Source organism: Gopherus evgoodei, chromosome 1 (genome assembly GCF_007399415.2).
Source record: "Gopherus evgoodei ecotype Sinaloan lineage chromosome 1, rGopEvg1_v1.p, whole genome shotgun sequence".
NCBI classification, from domain to species: domain Eukaryota; kingdom Metazoa; phylum Chordata; order Testudines; family Testudinidae; genus Gopherus; species Gopherus evgoodei.
The window spans coordinates 263,622,388-263,648,305 of NC_044322.1; the positions used below are offsets into that span (position 1 = coordinate 263,622,388).

The 25,918-nt window shown below is 43.7% G+C and overlaps 1 protein-coding gene across 2 annotated transcripts in view; it reads left to right on the forward strand.

Moving 5' to 3' along the window:
* TXNRD1 (thioredoxin reductase 1) overlaps window positions 1-25,918 on the forward strand; it is a 57,712-nt gene that overhangs the window by 18,499 nt on the left and 13,295 nt on the right. The window contains exons 4-13 of one of the 2 annotated variants that reach the window (XM_030544703.1): window positions 6,251-6,360; window positions 10,081-10,203; window positions 11,383-11,455; window positions 11,575-11,694; window positions 12,447-12,589; window positions 12,715-12,830; window positions 14,996-15,221; window positions 18,916-19,008; window positions 21,811-21,887; window positions 24,720-24,876. In XM_030544703.1, coding sequence (XP_030400563.1) covers window positions 6,251-6,360; window positions 10,081-10,203; window positions 11,383-11,455; window positions 11,575-11,694; window positions 12,447-12,589; window positions 12,715-12,830; window positions 14,996-15,221; window positions 18,916-19,008; window positions 21,811-21,887; window positions 24,720-24,876 — 1,238 coding nt within the window. The remainder of the gene's footprint in view (window positions 1-6,250; window positions 6,361-10,080; window positions 10,204-11,382; window positions 11,456-11,574; window positions 11,695-12,446; window positions 12,590-12,714; window positions 12,831-14,995; window positions 15,222-18,915; window positions 19,009-21,810; window positions 21,888-24,719; window positions 24,877-25,918) is intronic. The other variant, XM_030544709.1, reaches the window with a different exon arrangement.

Genomic DNA, 25,918 nt, shown 5'->3' on the forward strand with positions numbered 1-25,918 from the left:
CATCAAGTGTAACTTATGCACATGAGCTTTGAATTTGGGCCACTGAGTCTTTTGGACTCTAAGCAACTCTAAGGTTCTAGATGATAGGAGTAAAGCAACTGGCACATCATTGTTAAAAGGAGGCATTTGTTTTAAGTTGTGTCTTCCAGATTGTTAGAGTAGTAATGACAGCTAATTTTTCAATCAAATTCTTTCTTGTGTAAAGGTTCTCTTGCTGATTCATGCCAATGCAAATGAGCAGAAAGTTTCTGCTTTGTGACATGGAGAGCAAATTCTTACTTAAATCAACAAAGACCTTTGCCTTGAAGTGCGTTTCTTAGATCTGCATGGCGAGTACTTTGAGGGTTTACACCTACTGCTCTTTCTAATGTAAGAATCAGGCCCTGCCTGTATTACTCCCTTTTACTCTTGAACTTAATATTGAATTTTGTTTGGCTTTTTAATACTGTAAAGAGTTTCTTGGTTTTGTTTATCGTATCAGATTGTTAATGTCCCCTGTGCAGGGGGCACAATGGCTGGGGTAAAAGCTCCTTGTGCTTTTCACCCCTCATCCTGCTCCACTGAGCTACCACAGGAGTGCTTTCCTCCACAAAGGGGGCAGGCACAGGGCGGTAGAGTCTCTGTGTGGACCAGCAGGTGAGGCCAGACGTGAGGAGAGCACACACTGCATCCATTTCAAGGGTGGCAGAGCTGCAGCGTGCACACTTTGATAACCCCAGGAAGAATTCCTCCTGGGCTACCATTGTAGCATAGTCCCTCCTTACCCATTCAGTGCAGGGTTGTGCCTTTAAGACATGATCCAGCTCATAGTGCTGTTAACATTAACATATATTTAGTGACGGGGAGTTTCATATTTTCTTTAATGTTACAGTGTGCTAGATGTAGTCCAATATCATGGCCCAGCCAGCTTTTTATGGGTTTTCCTAATGTTGTGGGCCATATATTCACCTGGTGTAAATTAGCACAGCTTCACTGAAGTCATAATTTCATTAGAGCTATGCTGATTTACACCAGCTATGAGAGTGGCCCTAAATGCCCTCTGTCTCAGAGAAGGATCCAAATGTGCAAGATGTGAGATCCAAGACCTGCTTGTGGATGTTGCCCTGAGGAATATGCTAATTTATCTGAGGGAAAATATTGATTCACCAACTCTCTGCATTATTGTAATTACCATTAATGGAAGAGTTTATACTGAGTGCTTGCCAGAACAAACACAGGATATGAAAAGTGCTTCTTTGCTTTGTCATTCATCTCTGGAAGTTTGCCCAGTGCAGCAAGGGAGTGGCCGAGAAACTATGAATTTATGACTAAGTTCCCCTGGTAGATACTTGGGGTGACTAGAGCTATTTGTATACAATTTGCCTTGTCCAACCAACATATTTTTATCTAATTTCAGAGTATAGTTTTACATTAACTTTCTTGAAGCTGTTTAAACTTGTTATAGGAATACAACATAAGGTTCATTTGTTTAATGACCACAGAACTCTGGCTTTTCGTAGGATTTTTCTTTTTTTTTTGGCTGGGGGAATGTTCTACCTTAGTACAAATCCTGGGAGGTATTCAAAAACTGTGTCCCAGTATTCCTCAGGATGTATTGGTGTAGGCTGCTATCCTGTCCCCTCTGCTCAGGAAGGATGAAACATGACACTCTGAGTCTGTTCAGTCCCTTTCCTCATGGTACCATTTATTGGTTGCATTGACAATCTTTAGCAAACCCCAAAATCAAAGAGTTCAACATAAATCCAGCAGCCACCCTTCCCTCAACCCGAGGGCTTTCTTGCCGGAGCCTCTCTGCACCTGGCAACATAGGTGCTGGGAGTGCTGCCTCACATTCTGTCCTGAAGTGGTTTCCATCAGGGTTTACAGTTTGGTTCAGTGTCTCTCAGCACCCCCACTATACAACTTGTTCCACCACCCCTGCCAGGCAACTCTTCCCCAGTCTTCCTATGGACCAGAAGTGGCCAAAGTTACTGACCCTCTGAGCCGCGTACAACAATCTTCAGAAGTTCAAAAGCTATGGCACAGCTGCCAAGGCCTGGGGCTTCTGCCCTGCTGAAGGCACGTGCCGGGCACAAGACTTCAGCTCTGCTCTTGCCGAAGCCCTGGCAGGTGCTCCCTTTGGGGCTGAAGCCCCGCTGGACAGAAGCCCCTACCCCACCACTCTGCTGTAAGGCAGAGGTCCCAAGCTCTGCCCACCCCCAAGTCTGGTAGGTGGAGAATGGGGGAGGGGCATGGGGGCCTCCAAGAGCCACACTTTAATTGTAAAAGAGCCTCATGTGGCTTATGAGCCACAATTTGGCCACCCTTGCTATAGACTGTCTTCCTGGGAGTCCCCCTGCCACAGGAGCCAACCTGCTGCTTGGAGCGCTCTCTCTCAATAGAGCTCTTTCAGCCTTTATAGGAGTCAGGTGCTCATCAGGCAACCACCTGACTTTTTCCTTCCCATGTGCTTCTGATAATTGCCTCCACCAGGCCCAAACACCTTTTCGTAGAGGGGCTGTGCCTCAAACCAGGCTGCTCCTTAAAGTGGCAGACTTTCCTGTTACAGTTGGTTCCTACATAATGTTTTTCCAGAATAAAATCTTAAGACTTGAACATAATTAATAACAATACCTAGTGCTTACATAATGATATGTATTTTCAGAGCACTTTGACAGCCATTAGTTAATTATTTTTCACAATAGCCTTGTGAGGTAGGTGAGCATCATAGGTGCTGACTCCGGGGGTGCTCCGGGGCTGGAGCATTCATGGGGAAAAAAACAGTGGGTGCTCAACATCCACCAGTGGCCCCCCAATCAGCTCCTCACCCTCCCCTCCTGTGGATCAGCTGTTCAGCAGCATGCAGGAAGCGCTGGGGAGGGGTGGAGTGGGGGGGCAGGGTTGGGGCAGGAAGAGGTGAGGCAGGGGCAGGAAGAAATGGGTGGGGCCTTGGGGAAGGGTTGCAGTGGGGGCAGGGCTTGGGGTGTTGAGCCCCCCTGAGAAATTAGAAAGTCGGTGCCTTGGGTGAGTATTATCCCAAATTATGGAGTAGGAAATGGAAATAGTGAAGTTAAGGGCTAATTTTCAGTAAGTTGGTCTGCCTGCATATGCGTGCACAATTGCATTTCTCTTTTGTGCCTTCATGACCAGATATGTATGCACACATCCAGGACAGGTGTGTGTCTAGCCATGCGCATGTGCAAACCAGAATTTGCACTGTACATCTTATAGTAAGAAGAAGAAGTATGCGCACAGCTAAATTCACACAAGTATGTGCTGACCAACTTACTGAAAATCAAACCCTACATGACTTGACCAAAGTTACATGGAGATTCAGGAGCAGAGCTAGTCATAGAACCTATCATGTGTGCAGACCTTGCCTCTCCTTTGCATTCAGTACTGTGCCAGATCAGCACTCCCATCAACAGGATTGGAGAATGTTAGTTGTTTCTGCTAATTTGTTATACAGATCTTTTCTATGAACATAAGTGGGTAGTTTTTTTTTCACTTTGATGTCCAAGAAGGAGGTGCAGATCTCACCGAGCCTTCTAAAAAAGTACTCCACAGAATTGGCTTTCAATCAGTCACATTATCTTTGTCTTTAGTTGGGCATTCTAAGATTACACATAGCACTTTATTTGTGAAATGATTTTGGCATTTGAGTTCTATGAAGTCAAAAATTTCTGTCATTTTTAGTATCAGAGGGGTAGCTGTGTTAGTCTGGATCTGTAAAAGCAGCAAAGAATCCTGTGGCACCTTATAGACTAACAGACGTTTTAGAGCATGAGCTTTCGTGGGTGAATACCCATTTCGTCAGATGCACGTAGTGGAAATTTCCAGGGGCAGGTATATATATGCAGGCAAGCTAGAGATAATGAGGTTAGTTCAATCAGGGAGGATGAGGCCCTGTTCTAGCAGTTGAGGTGGGAAAACCAAGGGAGGAGAAACTAGTTCTGTAGTTTTCAAGCCATTCACAGTCTTTGTTTAATCCTGAGCTGATGGTGTCAAATTTGCAGATGAACTGAAGTTCAGCAGTTTCTCTTTGAAGTCTGGTCCTGAAGTTTTTTTGCTGCAGGATGACCACCTTAAGGTCTGTTATAGTGTGGCCAGGGAGGTTGAAGTATTCACCTACAGGTTTTTGTATATTGCCATTCCTAATATCTGATTTGTGTCCATTTATCCTTTTCCATAGAGACTGTCCAGTTTGGCCGATGTACATAGCAGAGGGGCATTGCTGGCATATGATGGCATATATTACGTTGGTGGACGTTCAGGTGAATGAACCGGTGATGGTGTGGCTGATCTGGTTAGGTCCTGTGATGGTGTCGCTGGTGTAGATATGTTGGCAGAGTTGGCATCGAGGTTTGTTGCATGGATTGGTTCCTGAGCTAGAGTTACTATGGTGCGGTGTGCAGTTACTGGTGAGAATGTTTCAGGTTGGCAGGTTGTCTGTGGGCAAGGACTGGCCTGCCACCCAAGGCCTGTGAAAGTGTGGGATCATTGTCCAGGATGGGTTGTAGATCCCTGATGATGCGTTGGAGGGGTTTTAGCTGGGGACTATTGGAGGGGTTTTAGCTGGGGACTGTATGTGATGGCCAGTGGAGTCCTGTTGGTTTCTTTCTTGGGTTTGTCTTGCAGTAGGAGGCTTCTGGGTACATGTCTGGCTCTGTTGATCTGTTTCCTTATTTCCTCATGTGAGTATTGTAGTTTTGAGAATGCTTGGTGGAGATTTTGTAGGTGTTGGTCTCTGACTGAGGGGTTAGAGCAGATGCGGTTGTACCTCAGTGCTTGGCTGTAGACAATGGATCGTGTGATGTGCCCGGGATGGAAGCTGGAGGCATGAAGGTAGGCATAGCGGTCGGTAGGTTTTCAGTATAGGGTGGTGTTAATGTGACCGTCACTTATTTGCACCGTGGTGTCTAGGAAGTGGACCTCCCGTGTAGATTGGTCCAGGCTGAGGTTGATGGTGGGGTGGGAGGTGTTGAAATCGTGGTGGAATTTTTCCAGAGTCTCCTTCCCATGGGTCCAGATGATGAAGATGTCATCAATGTAGTGTAGGTAGAGAAGGCGCGTGAGTGGATGAGAGCTGAGGAAGCTTTGTTCCAGGTCGGCAATAAAAATATTGGCATATTGTGGGGCCATGCGGGGGCCCACAGGATTCTTGCTGCTTTTGTCATATTTAGGGTTACCATACATCTGGGTTTTCCCGGGCATGACCTCTCTTTTTGGTAGTCTGCTCTCCATTTGGGTGGATTTTTCAAATAAGAGGAAATGTCGGGGCTAGTGGAGCAGATGCTACAGCTCAGAAAGAGCAGTCTCCATGCCCCAATCGCAGCTGCTGGATCCCACCCACCCCACCCCCCCCTGGCCTGCCAAGTAAATGGAGCTGCCAAGTGCCTCCCAGCCGTGCTGCTTGCCACATTGCGGGTCCTTAGAGCCTGGCCGGGAGAGTGACAGGGCCAGGCCAAGGCTCCCTGCCCTGGGATGGGGAGAAGCCTACAGATGTTGACTGATGTGCTGGTGCTGTGTCCCGGTCCTGCACCAGCTGCCCTGCCACTTTGACAAGGAGTACGACGTTAACCCCACCTTGAGTGTGAGGCCATAGGTACTCCCTCCAGCACTGCCCAGGTACCTCCTCCAGCACTCCCAAATACCCCTCCCAGGACACCCCCACCCCCTAAATGTCCCTCCAGCACCCCCAACTTAACCTACCCTCTAACTCTCCACGCCCACTCCTTGGCAGTGTCCTGTATTTGGAAACTTGAAATATGGTAATCCTAGTCATATTAACTGATGCAACTGAAGGAAGAGTTTTGAAGAAACTAACCAAAAGAGAACCATCCCAAACTTTAAATACATTTTCATAAGATATTAGCATGAAAAACTAATGGATAATGAGGTTTTTTTTTTTCTGGAGAGCTGAGAGAGAAAAATATTGGTAGTCTTTTTCTTTAAAACTTAAAAACTTAACCACAGAAAATCTAATTTCCCTGTTTTTTCCTAAATGTATTGTAGAACTGGCAGGAATCCTAGCCAATCAGTTTATTGGATTTCAGCAGATTAAAATATTGCAAGTCATTCTAACTTTGCATCTGACTCATCATTGCCTTAGAGAATAGGCTTGCATTGAAGTGTAATCCAATTCACATGGGGAAATAAGTGATCGTTCTTGAGAAACAGAAAGCCACACCCCCCTGTGAGTTCACTTCACAGTGTAGCCTTCATAAAGGAAGACTTTAGACTCTGTATTCTTTTGTACTTTATTTCACAGAGGATGGGCAGAAGCTGCAAGACGTACTATATGAACTAACCATGGAAACTTCAGTACCAATTGTATTTGTGCAGCAGAAGCAAATAGGAGATTATGACAAAACTTTAAAGGTAGGGAAAAAAACCCAATATGAACAGATCTTTTAAACTTTTTAGATTTGAAGGTAAGAATCAGTACAGATGCAGCCTTCCTTTTAACAGTGTGTAGTTCGGGGGGTTATTTCAGCCTCGAGTCACAATCACCCTTTTCCCTTATTACTGAATGGGAAACAGGTCCTGGCAAGATCCCAGCTAAATCGGAGCAGAGCTCTGAAGGGAGGCTGTGAAGGGGGAGAGCAGAAAGATCTTGATATGGAAAAAGTTGAGAACTACTGATGTAGTAAAGACTCTAAACAGTTTCATAACTTATGTGATGCAAAATGAAACATTCTTTTTAAAAAAAATTTCAAAGCATGACTTACAAAGTATCGTCTCCTCTCCAGATACACTAGAAGTAGGCGTTATAGTCTCGTCTTATGATGTGTGCTTCATCAAGGATGCTTTTCTCACTAATTATGTCTGATGGTTATCTGGTAGCTATTTTGTGACGGCTGTCTGGCCTCAGACAGGGCTGTCGCCATCAGGCAAACAAAAGGATGTGTTTTGGGGAGGAAGAGAGGTGGAGAGAAACAGCACACTTTCCTTTTCAACTTATTTCTGTAAACTTGAACGATGTGAAACAGTGTTTCACAGAGTACAATAAATGCTTCCTTCCTAAGGGCTGGTCTACACTATGGGGTGAAATTGATCTTAGATATGTGAATAACGTAGCTGAAGTCGAATATCTAAGATCGGATTACTCACCCGTCCTCACCACGCGGGATCGATGTCCACGGCTCCCCCTGTCGATTCCGCAACTCCGTTGGAGTTGGTGGAGTTATGGAATCGATATAAGCCCGCTCGGGGATCGATATATCACGTCTAGATGAGACGCGATATATCGATCTCCGAGCAATCAATTTTAGCCCGCCGATACGGCGGGTAGTCTAGACGTAGCCTAAGCTGTTCTAACAGAAATAGAACTTGAACCCAGCCATAGGGCAAAGGCCATGTTACCAAAGGGGAAATGAATCCAAAGTTTTAGATGCAATATTCTTTTTTTCTGTGGGTTTTTTATGTGTGTGGTCACATGTTCCCAGCTACTGATGCCTCTGATGCTTTCAGGGTTTTGTTTCCATTTTTAAAAAGCAGTCGGTGATTATCTAATGCTTCTGATTTAGCTTTCTACAGCTAAGTCTACGCTACTGACTTTTGCCAGCATAGCTATGTTGGTCAGGAGTGTGGTTGAGATGTGATCTGTGACTTAAAGAGCTGTACTGGCAAAAACTCCTAATGTAGATGCACTACACATAATGTCTGTTTGGTGTGAGAGTCATAATATATCATATATGGTAGAATATTAACTCTTTGGAAGATATGATATACTCATTGAATGAAACTTCAAATAGAGAGAAATTTGTAGTGATTTCTATGAGGCTTAGGGCATAAGGATGATTTGTGCTAATTTATCATATGTGTGATTTGTGATTATAAATGGCAGCACCATAATTTATTGAGATGTTATTTGCTTAGTGTGGAGTTTTCGGGGGGGAGGGGCAGGGAGATGGATGGAGTATTGCCTGATCTATTTATTCTTTAATTTCTGATTTTGTTCTATGAACTAGTATTTTCTTGATATGTTTATCTGATGCATTTGTTCTCTTTGTGTACTTCCACATCTTGATTCACGGGGATAATAACCTCGCAATGCCATGCAAACAGCTAAATCAACAAAAATGTGCTTGGCATGTAATTATAATAGATAGATGCTTGAAGAGGGTCTTGAAATGTAGTCAGTTTAATGAAGTGAGTTAAAGGTATTTTCAAGTGCTATTCTTGTTCCCTGAATCCCTCTGCCAATTTTGGGGGTTTTGCCATCACATTTTCCTGTTTTTCTTCTTTGTTTTTCAATGATTTTCTCTCCTTGCTGTCTGAAAGAAACAGAACAACAAAAGAAGGCACTAACAGACAGTGAGCTATGTCTTCTCCTTTCTCTCCACCCCACCCTGATTCATGCATGGCTCTCAGTCCTGTTGTGCTGAAGAGGGATTCATGCACTTCCCTCTGTTCTGGACACTGCAGAGGCTTCTCTGCTCAGTCTGGGGTCCATGCAGAAGTATAAAATGGGGTAGGAGGATGCCTGTCATTCCCCCTCTGGCCTTGCAGAATTTATCTGGAGAAGGTAATTCAGCCCCAGCCTGGCTATGTTACCTGTTCTGTGGAGCTCCACATTCTGAAGTGAAGTTTCAGAATTACACGATGCAAATTTTCTGAAATAATTTTTTTTAGTTTCAGGCTTGTTTTTCCTGTGGGAATGTCTGTTGAAATAACACATTTTTCTGAATGCTTTGTTTTGACAAAAATTCTGTCAAAAAAGTTTTGATGAAAAATTTCCTTCCAGCTCTAACAAGCTCTCAGAAAGCTGTGTGGTTTCAAAGGTGGCTGTGTCCCTTTAACATATGGGGATGTTTATTTTGTATGGAAAGTAATTTGGAGCTATGCCCATGGACACCAGCTGAGGACCTGGTCGTTGCTCACTAGAGGTCTTATCTTGTGCCACTGGGGTCAATGGAAGTTTTTCCTGTAACATCAAGTATCAGGCCTTGTGGGGAAAATCCTTCATTTTTTTACTTAGGCCTTGGCTATGCTGGCACTTTACAGCGCTGCAACTTTCTCGCTCAGGGGTGTGAAAAAACACATCCCTGAGCGCAGCAAGTTACAGCGCTGCAAAGTGCCAGTGTAAACAGTGCCCCAGTGCTGGGAGCTAATCCCCACGGGGAGGTGGAGTACCTGCAGCTCTGAGAGAGCTCTCTTCCAGCGCTGGCCCTGTGACCACACTCGCACTTCAAAGCGCTGCCACGGGAGCGCTCCCACGGCAACGCTTTGGAGTTTCGAGTGTAGCCGAGCCCTTAGTCTAAATCCCATTGAAGTAGGGCCCCACAAACTTAACACAATGGTTGATTTTGGACAGAGGGATATGAAGATTAATGGAATGTGGTTTGTAGACTACAACTGTCCAAATGCATGACTCTTAGAGCAGAATAACAACAGCTAATCCACACAAAAAGAGCAGAGGCAAATTCATCCCTGGTGCAACTCCATTGACTTCATTTGACTTTCTTGCACTTGGTCCCATGATTCTGGAATGAAAGCTAAAACTATTATGTCAAACCTCAGGAAAAGCCACATGCAAAAAACATTAAGTATAGTTTTCTTTTCTAAGAGACAGACTAGTTTATGAAGTTGGTAGAGTGGTAACTGAAGTTTGTTTAAAATCTTTAGGGGATGTTTTCAGGGAATATGGCATTGCTGAATTTTCCTGCTCAAACATGCTGTGGAAAAAACAACTCTAGAAAAGGATGGCAGTGGGTGGGGGAATAATTATTTTTAAAAACCCAACAAATTATAGGCTGGTTGAATTCATTCTGTGTCAGCATATTGTATAATATGAACAGGGACTAGGACTGATTTAATGCAGTACATTGAACTGTTCAGTCCAAACCTGCACAGAAGCAGCAGGTTCATATTTTTGTGTCTATGCAGGAAGCTGAGCTATTGGAGTATGGATTACAAAGATACAACCTTAAGAAGCTCACTGGGAGTAGTGTTTGCAAAATCAAAAAAATACCCATTTCTCCCTTCCCCAGCACCTGTTTCTCAATGGAAGTATTCATTTTGTCATTGATTCAGATTTGAGAGCTATGGATAATGCTTTTCTTTGAATAGATTTGTCTCTTTGTTTTCTTCCTTCAGGCACATAAGGAAGGAAAGATTCAAAAACTACTTGAAACAAAGGGACATGATCACATGCAGGATTCCTATGACTACGATCTCATTGTCATTGGAGGGGGTTCTGGAGGTCTGGCTGCTTCCAAGGTATGAGTGACAAAACGCAAATTTATGAGCCATTGATAATTGAGCAGAATACATCCTGAACATTTCAGGTCTGAATATCTCTAATATTGTAGAGGCATCAAATTAATTCTTGTTCTTTTGTGGATCTTCCGGTGCTAGTCCCAGGGGGATGGTACCCTCATTTAAAGAGACAATTGTCTGAAGATGAAAAGTATGAAAATGTAACAAAGTGAATATAAAATTAAACTTGACCTTTTTTTCCTCTTCAGGAGATGTTGTTAGAAAACACTGGGAAAATATCTCGAAGGTTTTCTTAGCATTTGGATTAAATTGCTGAGAGTATTCTTAAAAACTATCCTGAAATTATTATAAAAATTTTTTTTATTTTTGTCTGAGATTAATATCTACCTGGGAATCTTTCTCTGTGTGTGTGTACATAGACGTGTGTGCGCACACACTTTTTTTTCCCATTTTTGGATCAATCATTTTATTTTTAATGGAAGAAGTTGTATAACTTCATAGTTTCATAAAATGAAATCCTGGTCTCACCAGAGCCAGTGGGAGTTTTGCTTAACTAGCTGCAAGCCCCTCATTTGATGGAATACAATTGATAACGCATGAACCAGTTGTGGTCATGATATCAGGTTTACTAGTTTGAAAAACAAATGCCACTCTTGACATCTACAGATCATGGGCTAAATTCTGTATTCGTGTATACCAGCACAACCACACTGAAGTGCAGGAGATGTGCAGAGATGTAACTGAGGGCAGAATTTGGTGCCAGCAGCCTTTATGCTGTTATAGGACATGTCAGATAAATGCAGTAGAAACATATATATTTAAAGGGAGAACCAGATAAAAATGTTGTTAGAAGGATTTTAAAACAAATGGAATGTTGAGAAATTATTTAAGCAATATGACTGGCTGAAGTAGGGAGCATCAGTTCTTTAGCAGTGCCTTCAGCCGACCAAATGAAACTGCATCACTTGTAGAAATCTATATGCCTGTTTTTTCCCCCTCTGTTCCATCTTGAACATGCAGATTAATCCTAAAGATTAATGACCACCTGGCCATGCCTTTGCAACTCAATTGTTACTACGTAATTAAAAATGACGATTTACAGCAGTGTATGATGCTATCATGTAGTATGAATATAAATTCTAATATTTAGATATTCATGTTGTTTAATTTGTTCTCCAGGAGGCTGCCAAGTATGGCAAGAAAGTGATGGTGCTGGACTACGTTACTCCTACTCCTCAGGGAACTAGATGGGGTAAATTTCTGCTGACTACAATCATGTTGTTATAAAGGGACATTTCTTGTTAAAAAACTTGGATTCTCTTTTAGGACAGAGCACATTCATGCATAAAACATATTCTATTTCTCTCTCAGGTCTTGGAGGGACGTGTGTAAATGTGGGTTGTATACCTAAAAAACTGATGCACCAGGCAGCTTTGTTAGGACAAGCCTTACAAGATTCACGCAAGTTTGGATGGCAGTTTGAGGAGAAGGGTATGGATGTTTTTTTAAAAAAAACATACCTTTTAATTTTCATGTACCTCATTCAAAACTCTATCCTGCAAGCAGTCCAGAACCTCTGCTGCAAAACAGTTCAGATTGTGCTAGCTTTAAGAACATGAGTGGTACCATTGAGTTCAGTGGGACGACGCATGCTTAAATACATTGCAGGATCAGGACTGGAGTGCTCAGCATCAGGTCCTCAGTGGTGTAGTGTGAAGTTTTGTAGCCCATTGATTCCTTCCAACTTTAATATAGTGAACCCTATGTTTCCATATATGTGGGTCTGGATTTGATGCAGGCATGTTCCCGTAAGTGGGAATATGCAGAGGCAATTCTCAAGGAGATGTAACCTCATCATGTTTTAACAGACACCTGCTCACAATAATTGTCAACAGAATAATATTGATACTGAGATAAAGCTAAAAGCTTTAAGAGTTAAAAAAAATAGGAAAGGGAAGATGTTGAATGGCTTGGTCAGAGCCCACTGACAGCAAAACGCTTGCCTGCCGCTGTTGTTGCAGCCATGTGGTAAGCACTGTAGGTCAGACTCACCACTACCTTATTCCAACTTTTTGCTGGTGTAACTCATTAGATTTCACGGGGTACACCAGGGAGAAACAGGAGTAACACAGTGGTGAATCGGGCCCTGTGTGACTACTGTTATGTGAGTGTCCCGTTGGAAGGCTGGGGAAAATGAGGGATAGACAGATTAAAAGCTGGACATCTTTTTGTTTCTTCGGTAGTCAAACACAGCTGGGAGACAATGACAGAAGCTGTTCAGAATTACATTGGCTCTCTCAACTGGGGCTACAGGGTGTCTTTGAGAGAGAAGAAAGTCACATATGAGAATGCTTTCGGAGAATTTGTTGGGCCGCACACAATTAAGGTACCGAATAGCAATGTGTCCTCTATCCCTTCTTTACTATTTTTGGACAGTGATGGTTTTCTGACACACAATCTTCTTGTTGGTAAGAGTGAAATACAAACTATGTCTTGTTGCTTTGCATATAGGCAACAAATAACAAAGGAAAAGAGAAATTTTACACAGCGGAGAAATTTCTGATTGCCACTGGTGAAAGGCCGCGCTACCTGGGTGTCCCTGGAGACAAGGAATACTGCATTACCAGGTAATAAGGGGCAGGAATGCAGAATGTTCCACTATGCCTATTTTAAAATGGTCTCCTATGGTATGAGTGTTGCAGGTTGTAAGAGAGTAGGGGTGCTGAGCATGGTGCATCATTACTCATGGCCCTGTAAAGTTAAACAAGCAGAGGAGAATGGCCATGGCAGAATAATGGACCAGCAAGAACACCAGACTTAGCATACATCACGAGTCTGTGAGCACTTAGCTATGAGACATGTTTCATGCGATCCTTTGGTAGTACTACTCCTGGCTGATAGCAGCAGTAATTCAGGATGCCATAAATGAGAATGCCAGAATGCCCATAATTTGCATTAATTCTTCAGGCCTATCTCCACCCCCATCCCCATCGCACTCATTGCCTCTCTATTCGTGTGCGCCCGGTTCAGTGCAGCTGTAGTGGTTTGTTCAAGTTGAGGAGCACTGTATTCTTTGAGAGAGTCTCTCTGCACAAGTGCTGAGGAAATCCTGAGTCTGAAAGCATTTCCACTTCTACAAGTCAGCATTCTGTATAAACACATGCAGCGAGCTGAAGTACTGTTGACCCAAGAAATACTAGAGTTTTTGTTGTGAAACCACATGAAATTTGCCTGTCTTCTTGTCTTGTTACAACCTTGAAACTTAATCCAGGTTCCCAAAGAAGTTCATAAAATTTCATGAATCTTATGGGTAAATGCAAACTGATTTATGACTCTGTGAAAGCCATACAAAACTTATGGCTTTGCTAGGTTTTAACACACATCCAGGTGAAATGCAGTGGTTTCATCTGAGTTTAGCTTTTAGGTTCTTTGGAGCATGGAACCAAAGACAAAAATTATGGTCATGCAAACCTATGTGAGTGAAACAAATAAAAGGTTTGAATAAATCCCTGTGAATGCATCCCACAGCAGTCCTGGGCTAGAGCATGCTTATTAGAGATGGAATCCTTGGAGAATTTAGCTGCCAAACTCTAACAAATCTCTACTAAGCATGTGGGATGCATCCATTGCCAGATTTCAAGCCATTGCTCTAAAGCAGGCGTTCTCAAACTTCATTGCGCCGTGACCCCCTTCTGACAACAAAAATTACTACATGACCCCAGGAGCAGGGACTGAATCCTGAGCCCACCCAAGCCCCACTGCCTGTGGCGGGCAGGGTGGGGGTGGGGGCAATTCCAAAGCCTGATGGGGCCAAAACTGAAGCCCAAGGTCTTCTGCCCCAGGCCGGGGACCTCCATGTAACCAGAGCCCCACCACCTAGGGCTGAAGCCCTCGGGCTTTAGCTTTGACCCAGGGTGGTTGTGCTTGGGCTTTGGCCACGGGCTTCAGCAAGTCTAATGCCACCCCAGTGACCCCATTAAAACGGGGTCACGACTCACTTGGGGGTCCCGATTCATAGGTTGAGAACCGCTGCTCTAAAGCATGGTGGAGCTAAGCCTCTCCACAAAACAGTTGAAAGAAGTTGTTTTGCCCATATTAAAATTTTATTTTTTCCTACTTTCCTTCTTAGAAAAAGTTGAACTATATTTGCTGAAACATTTTTTAAAAATTCCAGCCTGAAGCAGACACTCACATTGGAAAACTTCAGCCCAAACAGTTAAAGCTTAGCAAAGTTATCTATAACTGTAAATAGGGGCTTTTAACAGGAAGCAGCAGGAAACCTTAATTACGTGTGGACCTAATATCCCCACCTATAATTATGGTTTGTACACATTTGTTATATTGTTTTATTTGCATATTGGTTGTATTTTGAATATTCTGTACAACACTGATTAAAATAAAATCTTCAGAAAAGTCCAGATGGTACATTTATCTACATACTGAGCCTTCTTCCTTGCAAACAGTTAACTCATTACAGCATCATTTGCAATGAGATTCAAATTTAAGAAAAACAGACACTAAGATCTGCGCAGCTGCTTATACTTTATTGTAAACAATCCATAATTATTTTTTTTGGTAACTTGGACAAACTGAGAGGCAAATTAGAGTATTCCACATTCATTTTTGATGATCCTAATTAGAACTTCTCTGCCATGTGTTGACCTCAAATTCCAACTATGTGCTTAGTGTATTCCTAGTTCTAAAGATTTCCTATTTCCGCTATAGAAAAATAGCTATCAGTTGTAAAGGATTGTATTAAGTAGTCTAATTTAATATATTTTATTTTTTTCAGTGACGATCTCTTCTCTCTGCCTTACTGTCCAGGAAAGACCCTGGTGGTTGGAGCTTCCTACGTTGCCCTTGAATGTGCTGGATTTCTTGCAGGTCTTGGTTTGGATGTAACTGTAATGGTGCGATCCATCCTTTTAAGAGGATTTGATCAGGAAATGGCAAACAAAATTGGGGAACATATGGAAGAACATGGAGTCAAGTTTGTTAAAGAGTTTGTGCCAATTAAAGTAAGCCTTTTCATTGGAACATTTGAAAGTGGTACATAAACATAAATGAAAGCAATTTTCAGATTATAGTATTTTAAGAAACATGAATTATCCATCTGAATGACAACAAAAAGTTGAATCCATATTATTGGATACGCTAAAACATAAGTAAGGTTAATTTTGTATTACCTTGTAACTGATTTTGATAAACTTTATCTAATTGAAAACCGCAATCTAGTTTTATTATTTAAATTGCCTGAGGTTTTAAAATTCTTTAGAAGAATTAGATTCTTTAGTCTCTTGTGTGAAAAAGATTGTTAGAAATGAAGGTTCTGATTCTGCAAACATTTAATGCACATACTTAACTTTGAGTATGTGACTAGTTCCAGTGAAGTTAGCGGCACTATTCACAATACTCAAAGTTAAGCATATGCATAAGTTTTTGCAGAACTGGGGCCAGTGCATCAAAAGCATTCACATTTCATGAGGATAAACTGAATGTCGGTTTCAGTTTGTAACATTCTGAGCCTCCAAATGCTTACTGCAGTACCTAATGTTTACTACCCAGTACAGTCAAGGAGCTATCCTTAGATATTAACTACTGAGGCCTGGTCTACACTGGTGGCGGGGGGATCGATCTAAGATACGCAACTTTAGCTGCGAGAATAGCGTAGCTGAAGTCAACGTATCTTAGATCGACTTGGAATCACTTACTTCACATCCTCACGGCGCAGGATTGATGGCTGCTGCTCCCCCGTCGACTTTGCTTTCGCCTCTCACCGAGCTGGAGTTCAGCAGTTGATGGGAGAGCGATCAGGGATCGATTTTATCATGTCTACACTACACACGATAAATCGATCCCCGATAAATCAATCACTACCTGCCGATCCAGCGGGTAGTGTAGACATACCCTAAGTATGGTAGTAAGTATTTGCAGCATAATGTCTTAAATTTGCAAGGTGACAAGAAAATTCTTTTCACTGTGCAATAAAAATAAAGAATGTTTATCTGATTATTTTATTGAAAATAGTGTAAAAAATCAAGTATCAACCACCTTGTAGTTTAGTCCCCAGTTGTGCAAATAATTACACATGTATATCTTTACTCACATGTAGTGTTTGCAGGATGGGGATCCCCAGACATGGACTCCTGCACTTGTGGTTTTAACGGAACTCAGCGTGGGCATTGGGATCCACAGCATGAGATCCCAGTGCAGGACTGGGGCCTAACTGTAAAAAATACAATTGTATCTTTACAGTGTAAGATAATGATTAAAATAAGGCAACAAAAAGGTCCCGATTTGGCAAAGCACGTAAGCACCTGCTGAACTTTGACTTTATGCATATGAGTAAGCCTGGTAAAGTTAAGCATATTCTTAGGTGAATTAAGGCCATAAAAAGGACCCATTATACTACATAGAGAGCTTTTTTGTCCTTTATGTAAAGTTACTGTCAAAGACCAGGGCAGGTACCAACAGCATTTTGCTTAACCATTAGGGTTTAATTATTGTAAAACGAGAGAGGAATTACGAAACAACTTCCATTAGGCGCTAAGCCAATACATTATAATGTTTTAAGTGTTCAAGGATTAAAAATTAAAAAAAATGCATTCCATTCTTTTCACTCCTAGCACACCAGGTAGGCTTAAAAAACGAGTGTGCGGGGGTGGGGGAAGGGGGGCGGGAGAATTGCCAATTTCTATTGTGTGAACTCACCCATTCTCATAAAGGATAAGAGATTTATCCCAAAAGGTTAGAGTGGAGATTGCAAGGAATTTTCTGTTCTTATTCATGCATAAACTGTAGCAATCCCTATGCATGTGAAAAAGAGAGCTGAATGTTTAGCTTCTAATTGCTCCATATTTAGTGCAGCAGTTTTTATTGGACCCAATCCTACAAGATGCTGAGCCTTCCTGCAAAGTGCTCAGTACTCTACACTCCCATTGAAGTCAGCAGGTGCTGAGGATGCTCAGCACCTCACAACTGCTCAGTACACAGTATTGAGCCCCTACTTGTATTTTTGACTGTTTCATACTGTGTCTTTGCTACCTTGTCATTGACTTCAGTGGGAGCCAGATTAAGACCCATATCCATTCAGGAATATCCTTTGACATTAAGTCTCAGATGGCTGGGCAGATTTTCAGCAGCCATCTTCCTTTTTTTTCTTTTTGGCACTGTGTTTGAAGTTATGTACATTCCATTTAGTATGAAGCCTCGTGTTGAATGTTGTGAGACAGCGGATGCATCAGCCTAAATCAGTTGTTTTCAAACTGAGAGTCGCAACCCAGTACTGGGTGGTGGAATGTAATGCACTGAGTCACGGTGGCTCTGGTGAGCGCTGCTGACCGGGCTGTTAGAAGTCCCATTGGCGGTGCTGCCCAGCTAAGGCAGGCCAGTCCCTACCTGTTCTGACACCGCACTGCACCCCGGAAGTGGCCAGCACCAGGTCCGGCTCCTCGCTGGGGGGGGCCAAAGGGCTCGGTGCGCTGCTCCCGCTTTGAGCACCAGCTCCGCACTTTCATTGGCTGGTTCCCAGCCAATGGGAGCTGGGGGTGGCAGTGCCTGCAGGCGAGAGCCATGCAGAGCAGCTTGTGTGCCTCCGCCTAGGAGTTGGACCTACTGCTGGCCGCTTTCTAGGGCGCAGCACAGTCTGTGGTGCCAGGACAGGCAGGAAGCCTGCCTTAGCACCCCTGCTGCACCACTGACTGGGAGCTGCCAAGGTAAGCCCACGCCCTAACCCCCTCCCAAACCCAGAGCCCCCTCCTGCACCCCAATCTCTTCATCCCCAGCGCCACCCTAGAGCCTGAAACCCCAGTCCAGAGCCCTGACCCCCTCCCACACCCCAACCCCCTGCCCTAGCCCAGAGCCCCCCCCACACCCTGAACCTCATCCTGACGCACTCATCCCCGCACTCCAACCCTCTGCCCAAGTCCTGAGCCCCTCCTATACCCCAAACCTCGGATCCCCAGTTCCATTGGGTTGCGGGCACCAACATTTTTCTCCAACTGGGTCGCCAGGAAAAAAAGTTTGAAAACCATTGCCCTAAATAATATTGTGCTGATTCAATGCAACCTGTAAAATGGATCCAGTGGCAAAGATTTTAAGAAAATGTTAGGAAAAAATTGCCTTTTCTGTGCCTTAATACTGTAATATAAAATAATCACAAGAACAGTTGTTACAGTTTATTATTCTGGGTTGCTAGATAATCATGCAGTAAAACTGTCCCTAAAAATTTCATACCATGGGAAAGGGCTAGATTGTGTTTTATAAACTGCCTCAGGTCAGAAGCAGCATGGAACCTCACGGTCTCTGGGGAAGCACAGGAAGAGATTGTACTTTAGGAGGTACAGTCTCGTTCACATGGCTCAGAGTGAAAAGGAGGTGTGGCACTACAGAGAACTGACTGCATGTATCTGCAACCTAAATAGATTCAGAGTCTGTTCTTTAATTTTGTTTGATTAAATGTTAGTTTCCCTTTGGTGAGAGCAGATCCTGTGTATTCATCAAAGGAAAAAAAGTGCCATGGAAAAGATTGGGATATATCTTGCTTTTGAAGTGTCCATAGGATCATTCTCAGTCTGGAGACCTAGCTGCAATTAGATACACAATTTCTGTCTTTCACTCTGTTATGCTAGGGTGAAAACAGCTGCAGCCTTAGGATTTTACTCCTGCATATTTCCCGTTTGGAAAGTAAAGCTTAATTTTCAAATATTGTAGGTCGAACAGATTGAAGAAGGAACTCCTGGCAAATTGAAAGTCATAGCCCAGTCCACAGATGGCAGAGAAATAATTGAAGGGGAATACAACACTGTAAGTAATTCATAATGGTGCCTTCACATTGATAAAGAAGAGCATGGAAAAATCTTTCAGTGAACATTAAGAGTTAGTGCTGCTGGAGAGATCTTATGGAGATTGAAGTGTTTTTTGTTGTTCAGGCCGTGTCTACACTACTGCGGTAAGTTGACTTATTCAAGTAGCTGGAGCTGACATAGCTTAAGTCAACTTAGCACGGTGTCTACGCTCTCCCATCGACTAACTTATTCTTCTCATTCCGGTGGAGTACCTGAGTCAACTAGAGAACGCTCTGTGGTCTATTTTAGCGGGTCTTCACTAGACCCACTAAATGGATTCCTGTTCCATTGATTGCAGCAGCTTTGATCCCCGGTAAATATAGACGTGGCCTCAATGTCAAGATGTGTTTCCTGTATATCTGCAACAGACGATGAGTAAAATTTGCAAAAGCACTTAAATGGCATAGGAGCATGAGTCCCACTGACTTTCAAGGGAACTTAGGCTACTTGAGCCACTGAGGTGCTTTGAAAACTTTACTCATTAGGTTTTAGGGAATACAGGGGTCTGCACGTGTGAAGCCACTTGCAGGATTTGACCCTAAGGAGCTACCCACAGTAAACTATTGGCAAAGGAGGATACATAATGGCTTCTACTACAGCTGCAGCATGCTACTGCAATATTAGCATAGAACAGATGGACTCTATTAAAAAAAAAACAACAGACATAGATAAACATGGTCCCGTCTCAAGACCAACTGGTGAAACAACACTTACATGAAATCACCCAATGCCTAACTTTTTACCTTGTGCTTCCCCCTTGCTCCTGTCCATGTTTCCACCCTCTCCTGCTGGGGCTGGGAGCGGGGCCGCAATGCTGTGTGTGTATGTGTGGGGGAGAATATGGACAAGAGTAAGGGGACCAAGGCTGGGACAAAGCTGGGGGCGGGGCCAAGAGTGGAGCCCTAGGCGTAGGGCTGGCAGCGGGAACCCCAGGTGCGGGGCTGGTAGTGGGACGTGGAGCCAGCAGCCAGTGCTGGGGTTAGGAACGTGTTATACCAATTATATTAGACCAGTAAAAACCAGCAGGATCTTATTAAAGGGGACAAGACAAAGATGCCACATTTATTATGATAACAATTTGATTTATGACTGATAACTAATATCTTAATTCTTATACACACACATTATACCTAATACCTATTCTCACACACACAAACACACACACACCCATCAGATGTTTTGCAGCTGCTGCATAGTTACCAGTCCTGAAGATAGCTTAAGTTCATAGCTTGATTTTGTAGTGTGGGTTCGTAGCTTGTGGCTGCTAACTGGCCAGGAAAGCCAGGCACAAGGACAAGCTGGATCTCTGTTGGGCAGGCACTGATGTCCTTCCATGTTGGCAGCAGAATGTTACCCAGAGTCTCTCATCTCACTCTTCTTTTTTATAGGCTTTTAGTTTGGATTCAAAGTCTATAGGTCTTGCTGTGTCAAGCTGCCTCTGGGTTTAGATTGATCACCCATCAATTTCAGGCGTGACTTTCAGCCTTGAACCTGGCTTTGATCTTCCTTCTGTTCTGTTGTCCTTTTCTTTTTAGGGTGGATGCTTCTTACTTTGTTTAGGGCTGTTGTCTAGGTCTTCAGCCGCTGGTATTTGAACTTTATCTCATCAGGACAGGCTGGGGCTGGAGGTTGATTCCATCATTCATACATACCTCATTCACACATCTAAACTAAACTAATAAGATTACAGCAGGGTTTGCAAAAATGAAGGTTGGAGGAAGCTTTTACAAAATGGAGTGAGTGTTTTAAAATGGGGTTTGAATTACAATATGGAACAGAAGTTACAGTGTAGGCAAGTGTAGTTTGGATGGTGAACAGAAGTTACATTAATAAATTAAAAACAATTTCATTTATCAGTTCTACAAACGGAGGTGGGTGGAGCTCCCTCCTCGCTCCGCGTGGTGGCTGACCTCTGGCCTAATGGCTAGGCTGAAGGACAGCTAGGGAAAGCTGTACTTATTTATATAATGACAAAACTAAAACAGTATATTTGTGTATGTGGCTGTGTATTATATATATTTGATCGTTGCCCTTTTCCCCTCACTTTGTTGCATGCCACTCATTTTCTTAGGCCCTGATCCTGAAAAGACTTATGCACACAAAGTCAGTGAGACTACTTACAGTGCATAAAGTTAAGCCTTGTGAGATCCGGACCTTTGATTGTAAGTGCTTGGGGGCACGGACTTGTCTACCTCAATGTATGCACAGAGCCTCTGTGTATCTCAGTGTATCACACCGGGACCTCTGGTTACTACCATAATACAAATGTTTAATTAATGTCACACAACACAATTATTATTACTTACTTCCCCTTTTTTCTGACTTACGCTAGTGGGAAGCCCCAGGTCTTAAAACCTGAGCCATCTCTTCATAAAGAAAGCTGCTGATATCCCACCACCAATACCCCTCCTCTGACTATATCACCTTGACCTCTCCTTCCTGAGGGCTGTCATTCCATTTAGGACCAATGAGCAGATGTGAGAGTGGAGAGACAGGATCTGATCTGCATTTGGAGATGTTTTCTTGAGGGAAGATATTTAACTGGGCTTAATGCTAAAAATATCAGCTGGCACCATTAGCTCATGGAAGAGGCAGGGATTGTCTCTAACTTTGTGCTTGTGCAATGCTTTGCACAGTGGGATTCTGATTGGGCCTCTGGCTACTACCATAATACAAATAACAATGCATAATAACAGATAAGTATGCAAATGCCCTTCCATACTCTTAGAAAATCACTAGTATGTGCGCTGATGTTTTTCAGGTGTTGGTAGCAGTAGGAAGAGATGCATGCACAAGGACAATTGGCTTAGACAGAGTTGGAGTGAAGATCAATGAAAGGTAAGGACAAACTTTGCAATTCTAATTTTTGTGTTGATACGATTTACTATTGCAACATTAGTTATATAAGACATAAAAGATTGAATTTTTGAGATCTTCATTTTTCTTTCCATTTCACTTCCATGGCAGTAGAAAACCTCTTAGCAGATAGCCGCCCCATGAAAAGGACAAACTCGACAGTAATGCAAACATAGTCTGTTTTACCTAGGTTCTTATACTGCCCTCGTCACCATGGTATCTCCCACTGCCTTCCAGCAGTGCATTAGGCAGCGTGACTAGCATCTGTCACATGGTTCATTCTTTTTCTCATCCCCTCCCTGGGAGGAGAATTGTGTCTGCACTGTAGTGTTTTAGTAGAGGTTTGTTTATTAGGGTTTTTTTTTGTTTCTTTTTTAATGTATATGTTACTATGTGTTTAAGTGAGAAAGCAAGGTTGAAGAAATGCACCTTGCACTTCAAGTGGAAAGTAATGAGGGGTGTGATGGCCCTTAGTTCTTGGGGGAGTTCATTCGACAGTTTGGAACCCCCCCCCAAAAATATTCTTTCTCTTGCACAGACAAACTTCTCCCTCACTGTAGGGAGCATGTTGTGCCAGAGGAGTGGCGTCTTCGGCAGTGGTATTCATCCTGAAGCTGTAGTTGATCTTTTAAATTGCCGACCTCTGGCCCAGACTAACTTTTTGGCCCAGGGGCCACATCTGGGTGGGGAAATTGTATGTAGGGTCATGAATGTAGGGCACAGGTGTGGGGTGCAGGAGGGGGTTCAGGGCAGGGGGTTGGGGGCTCAGGGCAGGCAGTCGGGGTGTTGGAGGGGGTGCGGAGTGAGAGAGGCAGCTCAGGGAAGGGGGTTGGGGTGCAGAAGGAGTGTGGCAGGGGGTTGGGGTGCAGTGGGGGCTCAGGGCAGGGAGTTGGGGTGCAGCAGGGGCTCAAGGCAGGGGACTGGGGTGTGGGGTTCAGGAGGGTTTGGGGTGTGGGCTCCAGTCCGGCGCTGCTTACTTCTAGCGGCTCCAGGGTGGTATCAGCACACACAGCGGGGCTAAGGCAGGATTCCTGCCTGCCCTGGCCCCACGCCACTCCCGGAAGTGGCCAGCATGACTGACGGTGGCTCCTGTGGATGGGATGGGGTGGGTCAGGCGGCTCCGCCACGCACTGCCCTCGCCTGTAGGTACCATCCTGAAGCTCCCATTGGCAGCAGTTCCCTGATCCCAGCCCATGGGCGCTGCAGGGGGCAGTGCCTGCAGGTGGGGGCAGCGCGTGGAGCCCTCTGTCCCCCTCCTTCCCCAGGGGCTGCTGGGACATGGTGCCAGTCGCTTCCGGGAGCGGCACAGGGCCAGGGCAGGCAGGGAGACTGCCTTAGCCCCACTGCGCCATGGGGCTGTCAATCCCGCAGGCTGGATTGAAATCTTGATGGGCTGGATCCAGCTGCGGACCGTAGTTTGCCCTCCCCTGGTCTGGACTCAGGCTATGGAGCGCCTTGAAGAGAAGGACTGCAACCTAGAACTTGATGCAATATTCTACAGAAGCCAGTATAGAGGGCGGAAGACAGCTCTGATGTGCTCACGGGTAGGCCAGGTTGCTGAGATGTGCTGAACTCGTTGGAATCTCTCTACAGCTATAGTGTTTCCATTTGTTGTTTTCTTGGGAACAGCAAAAGACACTTCCCTGATGCCAGGCCTTTCCCCAGACACATTCTAAAGTCCTGGTGTAAGTCATAGAGGGTGGTAGAGCTCTTAAAATAAAAAGTTAGAGAATTTTTACAATGGGAAGTGTGAAGTAACCTTATTATAGGAGTGTATAGTGGTCCCACTTTATAGTTCCTGCAGTCCGTACTGTTGGTTGTTACCATGAGATGAACATCTGTGCAGAATTCTTATCTATCTTTTCCCTTCCCTGCAATGCCTACTGCATTATTTACTTATTAACAACCTGTGAATTATTAATATTTTAATAACTCATTCAATATAACATTTAAAAAAATTCTTGTTAGTTGCCCTTAGATGGGATGGTCTAGAACAGTGGTGGGCAACCTGCAGCCCATGGGACACACACGGCCCATCAGGGTAATCTGTTGGCAGGCCGCCAGACAGTTTGTTTACGTTTGAACAGCTGCCCACAGCTGCCAGTGGCCACGGTTTGCCGTTCCTGCCCAATGGGCGCTGCGGGAAGTGGCAACCAGCACGTCCCTGTGGCCCGCATCACTTCCCACAGCTCCCTTTGGCCGGGACTGGTGAACCACAGCCACTGGGAGTTGCAGGCAGCTGTGCAAGTGTAAGCAAACTGTCTGGCAGCCCACCAGTGGATTACCTTGATGGGCTTCGTGCAGGCTGCAGGTTGCTCATCAATGATCTAGAAGCTTGAACTGAATGTGGAAGACCGAGGGTTAGGGCTACAGTAGCATCTTCTACTGTCAGGTTGGATAATCAGCAATAGGGGAGCCCTGCTTCTGCTCCAAAGCTTGTGTGGGAAAATATCTCCTGTTTTGGGTCCTGGAGAGTCTCTGTACCCAACACAGCTACTGCGGGTGGGTGCTGAGAAGAGGATTTGGGTCCCACCCTATAACTCTGTAATTCAGAAGCCTGACTACCGCTTCAAGAGCCCAGGTCCTTATCTGGAGTGTAAATTGGTGTAGCTTCGGTTGGAGAGATGCTGGTTTGCACCAGCTTAGATTCTGGCCCAAGATTGTAACACAGCATTGTCTGGCTACTCGAGGTGTGTGAGAGAAATTCAGTATGTATCTTTCTCATAGAGCTAGAGGGCTTTACTTCTGCAGATTATTAATATTTTACTCCTCCAGTCTCCTATATTGAGTTATTTCATGCCTTATCTCTTGTAGATCAGGAAAAATTCCTGTCAGTGATGAGGAACAAACAAATGTGCCTTATATTTATGCCATTGGAGATGTGTTGGAGGGCAAGCTGGAGCTCACACCAGTGGCAATCCAAGCAGGTAGATTGTTGGCTCAAAGGCTTTATGCTGGAGCAACCTTAAAGGTAAGCAAGCAATTAACATGAAGCTCTGTCATTGTTCTATAGGCAGCATATTGGACTATATATTCATAGCAGGTTTTTTAAGCATTAGCTTTGTTTATTCTTCAGCTTCCCTCCTTTGCAAAGATATTACTGCAGACATGTTCTGCCTATAGTGCAGGACAAAATTAATACCTTAAGAATGCAATAAAGGTCTGATTTTTATCTACTATAAGTGGGTTTTTTCTTTCTCTCTGAGAGTATAATAAGAAAGTGAAGTGAGGCCATTTTGACTAAATTTTAGTGCTATCCTATAAATGTCAGCAATAGCAATAGTTTCATTGAACTAACTCTCATTTACTAAATTGCCTGTGAATCTGCTTATTGTCCCTAAATAGATAGTAAAAGGGTTTCAAGATCCTAGGTGATGCTGTTAGTTCTCAGAGCTATTTGAACGAATATTGTTAACCATCTTTGTGTTTTCATTATAATACAGAACTCTAAGTCCTTTGGCATTTTAAAATATGTATAGAAGAAAGATCTGATACATTAGTGGAGCAACATACTTTCACTTATAGGGTCTGGATCACCACTGCGTATTTCCATTTTATGTCAGTGTAACTCTGTTGAAGCCTGCAGAGTTACTCTGGCATCATATAGGAGTAACACAGTGCTCAGTCAGCTCATATAATCTTTATATGAAAAGGGAAAAAATGTGTCTCCAAAGTGCTTTTCCATCTATCTAGGTACTCATGGCCCCTAATCATTGAATCTGGACACAAGGATTTTATCTTGCAAAGACTTCCGTGTTCATATCACTTTCAATTGTTAACCAGTCTTGGTTTTAGGTTGGCCGCTATTGCAGTCACAGAAGTCTGAACCAATGAGCATAGTGCCATTTCCTCAGCCAGGCAAACTTTAATAAATCTATGACCTGGAGCCAAATTTTTGATTGCAATACAGGGAATTTATCTTAATTCACACTTTCTGCCAGATTGCTCTATTTTAGTAATTGACATTCTTACGCTGCAAAAGCGAGAATTCCCCTGGTCAGTGATTCCAGGAA